Consider the following 7,771-nt stretch of genomic DNA (forward strand, 5'->3'; position numbering starts at 1 on the left):
TTATCTGCGCGTGACATAGGGATTATATGGTGACAGAGCTGCCTTGCCTTTGGGGTGGTGAACACACAAACGCAGTACACAGATGATGCGTTATAGAACTGGACTCCTGAAACCTGCATCATTTTACTAACCAATGTTACTCCAATAAATCCAATAAAAAATTGTTTTTAAAAATCTTACTATAAACTGTGAAGGCATTAGAGGCTATTTCCCAAATGCCAGACACACAATTTCTCTATGTCAACTGGCTTCCCATTTAGATTCAGGTATGTTTTATTTTCAAATTGATATTTTAAAAAAACAAACACCCACCCTAGCCGGTTTGGCTCAATGGATAGAGTGTCAGCCTGAGGACTGAAGGGTCCCAGGTTCGATTCCAGTCAGGGCATATGCCCAGGTTGCGGGCTTGGTCCCCAGGAGGGGGTGTGCAGGAGGCAGCCAATCAATGGTTCTCTCTCATCATTGATGTTTCTATCTCTCTCTCCCTCTCCCTTCATCTATGAAATCAATAAACATATATTTTTTTTAAAAAAAACACCCTCAACCTCTTACCAGAAAATCCACAGGATCCTCTGGTCTGACCTTACAACACTCGTTCAGACCCTGCATGAGCGTTGGCATAACGTAGGTCATTAAGTAGTTTCTCAGGGGAGCAGACTGAGCCTCGAGTAATTCGGTTTCTTCCCTTTTCACTTCTTCTAGCCGTCTATTCTACAAGTAGAACATGGGGGCGGGGGAAAGAGTCAGAAAAGGGAGAACTCTCTCACACGACTCACCCCACAATGCATCAGAACTAGAGCGTGCTAGAAATGGTCGCCGCTATATTATAAAGATTGCCTTTCCAACCTGCAGAGAATAGACAGAAATGGTGGTATAACCGTGGGCTAGTCGTTTAGGAAATAGTAAGCTGGATCCCTACCTCACTTCTTAAACAGAAGTCATTTCTAGCTGTCTAGATGAAGAAAAGAAGGGAGGGAGGAAGAGAGAGAGGGAGAGAGGGAGAGAGAGAGGGAGGGAAGGAGGGAAGGAGGGAGGGTCATAGAAGTGATAACAAGAGATCTAGAAGGCATTGGTCTGGTGGACGTGTGCTATTCCTTGCTCAGCATACAGCCACCCTCCCCTGGGAAAAATAATTCCATATTTCCTTTGAAAAATCTTCCTTCTCAGCCTAGTGCAAGCCCATACGTCCAGCCCCCCTCCTGTCCATGAGCCAAGCCAGGAAGAGCCCAAGGGTGACACCAACAATGACGAGGGAGCAGAGAGAGGGATGCGAGGTCCTTGGTGCCTTCTGAGCCACCACACCAAGCCTCGCCTGAAGCCAGCCTACCCTGGGCTTTCCTGTTATGCGAATCCAGCACTGTTCTCTATTGCCAAAACATTTTCAATTGACTTTTCTGTCCCCTGCAAGCTAAAGAATCCTAACTGATCCTTTTTAAAAGAGAACTTTCCCAGAAAGATAGAAAACCCAGGAATCAAAATGGGAGAAGACTGATGGATTTGACTGCATATAAACATAAATATTGTTTCATATATTTTTTAATATATTGATTTCAGAGAGGAGGGGAGAGGGAGATAGAAACATCAATGATGATGGCTGGGGGGTTCAATTGGGGAAAAAGGAGACATACATAAAACTTTAGACAAAAAGAAATTATAAAAATAAATTTAAAAAAATAAGAAATAAGAAAAGAAACATCAATGATGAGAGAGAATCATTGATCGGCGGCCTCCTGCACACCCCACACTGGGGATCGAGCTCACAACCCAAGCATGTGCCTTGACTGGGAATCAAACCGTGACCTCCTGGTTCATAGGTTGAAGCTCAACCACTGAGCCACCTCAGCCGGGCTGAACGTAAATATTTTGTGACCAGAAGAAACATCGTACACGATATTGAAAGATAAAGGACGGATGAGCTGAGAAAGAACGATTTGCATTATATTATAAAAAGCTTAGAACTGATGGGAGAGCACACTGTTTGCTAGGCAACAGTTTGCATGTTTGCAGACACATTAACTCTTCAATCACCACCGCGACCCTATGAAGCAGGTGCTATCACCATCCTCATCTCCCACATGGAGAGACCGGGACACAGAGTGACTCGCACAGGGCCACGGGCCTCCAGAGAGTGGAGCCGGAGCCGGACAACGTGGGCTAACGGTGTCTCCTGGGCCAGTCCTGTTTCTCTCCCACAACCTGATCAGGAGTGGTTCTTGCAAAATAATAAGAGACACACAGCTCCAGCATGGGCGGGGAAAGCGTGCGGCATAACAGGGAATGTGACGTCCTAACACAGGAAAAGTCGGTAAGCTGGTGATCGGAGACATGAACAGACACAGTGAGATCAGTTTTTGTTCATCAGAGTGGTGTGTGTGCGCAGAATCGAGAAAGCAGGGTTGGAGGCCAGGGCACATACAAGAATTAACCAATGGCCCGGCCGGCGTGGCTCAGTGGTTGAGCATCGACCTATGAACCAGGAGGTGAAAGTTTGATTCCTGGTCAGGGCACATGCCCGGGCTGCGGGCTCATCCCCAGTAGGGGCCGTGCAGGAGGCAGTGAATCAAATGATTCTCTCTCCTCATTGAACCTGCAACCTTGGTGTATCGTGACAATGCTCCAGCCTGCGCTACCCGGCCAGGGCAGGGGTTGAAATTTTAAATGTGGCTCGTGTCCAGGAAAGGCCTCCTTGGAAAGATGACTTTGAATAAAGATTTTTTAAAAGGCGAGGAACTATGTCATACGGGTGGCACATGCTTAGATGCTCTGGGAAATCTTAGAAGCAGCCGGGTCCCCAAGGACCTTGGGGGCCACGATAGGAGTCTGAACTTTCGTCTCAGGCGATGGTGAGCCTGTGAAGAGGGAGTGGAGCGTGGCCGTGAGCACCTGCACTTCAGGAGGCTGCCTGCAGGGATTGGAGACACACAGGCAGCGGAGCTGGGGAGGCCAGGGGGAAGGCACAGCCCATAACCGGGCTGCGACACACTGACCCCTGAGGAGCGGAGAGCTGCGGGCTCCGAGCTACTGTAGGAGCAGCGTAGGTGAGAGTGGGGAATGAGGACGGTGGAATGAGGCTGACACCCAGGGCCGGGGGGTAAATGGAGGGAAGTCGACTGAAACCACAAGGTCGCCGCACAGCACCACATTACATGGGCAGGATGTGTGTTGCTAACACGGCTGGCGATGGCTCGTTATTATTGTTGTTGTGATTTGTACTAAGCAGAAGACTATGGCATCGTTTTAAAATGGTACACATGACTAATAAACTAACAAACAAAACTGATTTGGGGATTTCTGTGACATTTCTCTATTAGCAGGATTGGAAGTGCAACTGGCCTAAATGGCTTTGCCAGGGGCCCCCTCCACAGAGTTCCCGTGCACACACACATACAAGCCTGCACAGGAATGCATACACTCAAGCCTGCATACACATGCACACACATAAGCCTGCACACACACAAGCCTGCACATGCATGCACACACACACACACACAAGCCTGCACTGCATGCACACACACCCAAGCCTACACACATACACACCCAAGTCTATACACGCATGCACAGCATAAGCCTGCACACACAAAGCCCTGCATACTTGCACACACCCACACACAAACACAACACACAGGCCTATACATACAAGCCTGCACATTACATAAGCCTGCACACACACAAGCCTGCATATGCATGCATACACACAAGCCTGCACACACATGCACACACCTAAGTGCCTGCACATACACAAGCCTGCACACATAAGCCTGCACGCACACACACACTCACCCACTCCTCCCAGCGAGCAATCTTCTCGGCCATCTCCACGGCTTCCTTGTGCTCCCGCTCCGCTTCCACCATCGCCTCCCTGGCCATGCGCTCCTCAGCAGCCTTGCGCTCCTCTTCGGCCTTTTCCTCATCCGTTAAACCATAATTCCGAGGCTCCCCAATCTCTTTGATGAGCCGTTTGATAGTGAGTCTGTTGTGAGGGTCTTCAATCTTCCCTACATCTTTAAACACCAGGAGAGAGGGAGCGGTCAACACATCCTGACATTCGGGGCCCACCTGCAGTGAGTTCTGAGACCATAGTCGGGAAAATTCTCCCCCCCGTAAACTTGTGGGGGTCCGTTATGTAAGTTACCAGCTGCGGTTTCCTTTTCTAGTTGCCAGCACAGGTCAGACTTGCTTGTCTCACTGGCCGATATCAGACGCAGGGAGGAAGCCTGGGCTCCTGGCTGCCTCTGACAGTCCCCGCGGATTTAAGCGGACAGACGGGTGGGGCGGGGGGGGGGGGGGGGAGGGGGGTTCTCCAGCCCTGGGAGCATCCAGGCAAAGACGGGGAGCCCCTCGGTCGGGGTTCCCACCGAAGGAAGCCCTACATTTGCTGGAGGCCGGGCTGGGTGGCCTCCAGGTTTCCTTTGCTCTCTGTTTCTGAGAATCAATTCTCTCGGGACATGTTTTTAATTGATTTAAAAAATTAACCACTTTAGTTAGCCTACTTGAGGAGGAAAGAAGTCCAAACTGCAGAGTGCCTGACTCATGCTGATATCAGGACCAAGAAAAAAAAGAGAGAGAAAGGCTTGTTGGTAACAACCAGTGTCCCCCAGTCACCCCACAGTCCATCCTCAGCCCTCTCTTGGGAGTTCTTGGGAGGTGTCAGCAGGGAAGGGTGTGCCGTGGACGCATTCACTACTCAGCCCTCCACACCTTCCTCCCGGGGACCCCCCACCCTGCCCCCAAGTACACCACGGTGATGGCCCCTCCCCCACCTCCCGGTTACACACTGTCACCTTGACCTGGACGAGAGGCACCCTGGTGCTGACACGGGAAGAGGGGCAGAACAGGCACAGTTTGTCAGTTAGTGGGTACAAACAAACCGAGAAAGAAAAAGGCGGCCCGGCTGGTGTGGCGCAGGGGTTGAGCGTCGACCTATGAACTAGGAGGTCAGGGGTTCGATTCCAGTCAGGGCACATGCCTGGGTTGCGGGGCTTGATCCCCAGTGTGGGGCGTGCAGGAGGCAGCCGATGAATGATTCTGTCGCATCATTGATGTTTCTCTCTCTCTCTCTCTCTCCCTTCCGTTCTGAAATTAACAAAAACATGTTTAAAAAAAGACAAAAACCTCACGCATGCCGGTGCCCACACGCTGACATTTAAATGGATTTTCCCTGGTTCCTCCTGTAATCCCAGCCTTGCTGCGCCGGAGGGGCCTCTGACCGGCTTTGAAAGGCTTCCTTTGAGAGGAGGGCTCACAGACGGCAGTGCTGCCCCCGGGGGCCCTGGGGGTGGGCGGGGAGGGGCACCTGACCACCTGGGCAGCACGCGGCCTCTGACTTGCCCTTCTTGGAATGTGGATCGGGACTGAGAGTCACGTCCAGCTCTAGGCTTGGCTCCCGTGTAACCCGGAACCTCTGGGTGGCAGGGCTGCCCCCGGGGCCGCCACGGGAGCCAGAGAGGAGAGAGAGATTCTGGTCCAAAGAGCGAGAGAGGAAAGGGGCATGAGAGAGGAGGGGATTCCGATGCAGAGACAGATTGCGGTGCCAGCATCTTTCCAGGCCCTTCCAGACCCTTGGAGGCCAGGCTGCTCTCCGGACCTTGACACCTCCCCCCGCACCCCTCCTGGCGGCACATGTCTCCCTTTGCGGTTATGATCTCCTGGTTGTCGGTGTGGAGATGAGGACAGCGTGCCCGGCGCAGAATGAGACAGGAGGGCGGTGGCCACTCATTCACTCCCCCGTCATCACTGTGTCTCTCTCTATGCTTCTCCCTGGGGCTCTCCTGATCTTTCCATAAATGATTTCTGGGGTTTTACTGAGAAGATGACAATGGCTATTTTTGTGACATGTGCTCACCATTTTTTCCTCGTTCTCTAATTAAATAGCGTAGAGGACTTTCCAAATTAGTGGGCGTCAGGTCCTCACATATAAAATATGTGAAATCTGTCCAATATGCACAGACACAGTTAGGTGAGGGCAAAACCCAGCCACTTCTGCTGGTGGGAAACAGAGGAGTGCAGATACATAAGCAGTGTCACCTTTCAATTTCTTAGCAGCCATTTGATGGCTTAGTGCTGGGAGTAAAAACAAAGTTACTGCTTTAGAACTCCTTCAATGAGCCAGAGACTTCCTATCTCTTACTGCTACTCTTTGGAACAACTCTACAAGCCAGGGATTATTCTCCCGTTTCCCAGATGAGAAAACTGAGGCAGGTTCAGAACTGGAATCGGCTCTCCTGCCACATTAGCTCTAAGCCTCCCAACACTCCAGGGTCCGAATGCTGCCCCGTCTCGCTCTTGGGGGTGAAGAGAGGCCTCGGGAGGCCCAAGGCGTCGGCCTGGCCACTAAGGTCCCACCCAGCTCGGGCTTTCTCCCCAAAGGAGGAAGCAGTATCAGTGTCCAGAAAACCGGAAAGGAAGTTTAGGGGCTCCCCTAGCCGAGGGGAGTGGAAACAGCAGTGACAGCTGAGGTTTGGAGCCCGCACCATGATAATGAGAATGAGGATGATGATGAGGGTGAGGGTGATGATGAAGGCGAGGGTGACGAGAGCATGTTTCCTGGGTGTTTGCTGGGAACTGAGCTCCGAGTCATGTTTAGAGGAAACACAGAAAGGCAATGGAGAGCTGTTTGCTTTTCTGAGTAGCCAGGGGGCTCAGCTGGCCTGTCTAGCTGTGTGGCCAGTGCCTCACAGTATTCCTGTGATGACACACCGGCCCCCAGGCAGCTGGGGAAATGGCCCACAGCAGCCAGCAGCAAACACATGTCTTTGAAATGCCCTTGAAAAATTTGGTATTCCAGCCCGGCCCGTATGGCTCAGTGGTTGAGCGTTGACCCAGGAACCAAGAGGTCACTGGTTCCATCCCTGGTCAGGGCACATGCCCGGGTTTTGGGCTTGATCCCCAGGATGGGGTGTGCAAGAGGCAGCCGATTGATGATGTTTCTCTCTCATCAATGTTTCTATCTCTCTATCCCTCTCCCTCTAAAAATAAATAAAAACATATTATAAATAAATAAATAAATAAATCACAATGTGGCATTCCATTTCATAATACATCCGTGTGTTTTCACATCACAACACTCCACCGCCAAATCCTCACGCAGGACTCCCCAGGAGAAGTCCCTGTTTGTCCCGGGACGTTGCCACCTGCCATCCCCCCCAGCCCTACCATGGCCTTGTGCGGGGGGGTGGGGGGCGGGGGGTGGTCAGCTGCGGGGTCCGCCACCTGGCGGAGGCTCTCCACACCCCTGTTCCCCTCCAGGGGCTCATTCCGTACCAATGTGAATGGGGTGGATCTCGAGCTCATCGAAGTAGTTGAAGACCGTCTCGTCCTCGGTGTTGAGGTCGCGGAAGTTGCTCAGCGACCGGAGGAACTGGTCCTGGCTGTAGTGGGTGCCCACCACCACGCTCTCGGGCAGGTTCATCACCCGCAGCTTCAGGAACTCGTCCGAGCCGTCCAGCGCGCAGACGAATTCTGGGGGGAAGAAGAGGCGCCTGGGTTAACGCAGTGGCCGCCCAGGTTACCTAACCAGCAGGTGTGTGTGTGTGGGGTGTGTGTGTGGTGGGGGAGGGGGAGGATGGGCAGGAAAACCCCTGGTTGGCAGCTCAGACCTCCTGTTGCTGCAAATGGCCTGGCAACTTGGCTTCTTGCTGCCTCTGGTGGAGGTTGAATACATGCAAACCAGGGACATTTTCAGACACTATACCCTGTGAGGTCCAACCTGTCGGTAATTGGAGGATCTATAATCTTCCCTTCCCTTCCCTTCCCTTCCCTTCCCTTCCCTTCC

At 52.1% G+C, this 7,771-nt stretch overlaps 1 protein-coding gene across 1 annotated transcript in view; it reads right to left on the reverse strand.

Moving 5' to 3' along the window:
• Nucleotides 1–7,771, reverse strand: part of AK7 (adenylate kinase 7) — a 37,815-nt gene that overhangs the window by 556 nt on the left and 29,488 nt on the right. The window contains exons 15-17 of the mRNA XM_006098286.3: nt 7,261–7,458; nt 3,781–4,001; nt 553–711 (exon numbers count right to left, since the gene is read on the reverse strand). Coding sequence (XP_006098348.1) covers nt 553–711; nt 3,781–4,001; nt 7,261–7,458 — 578 coding nt within the window. The remainder of the gene's footprint in view (nt 1–552; nt 712–3,780; nt 4,002–7,260; nt 7,459–7,771) is intronic.

The sequence above is a fragment of the Myotis lucifugus genome, unplaced genomic scaffold (assembly GCF_000147115.1).
Source record: "Myotis lucifugus unplaced genomic scaffold, Myoluc2.0 scaffold_228, whole genome shotgun sequence".
Classification (NCBI taxonomy): Eukaryota; Metazoa; Chordata; class Mammalia; order Chiroptera; family Vespertilionidae; genus Myotis; species Myotis lucifugus.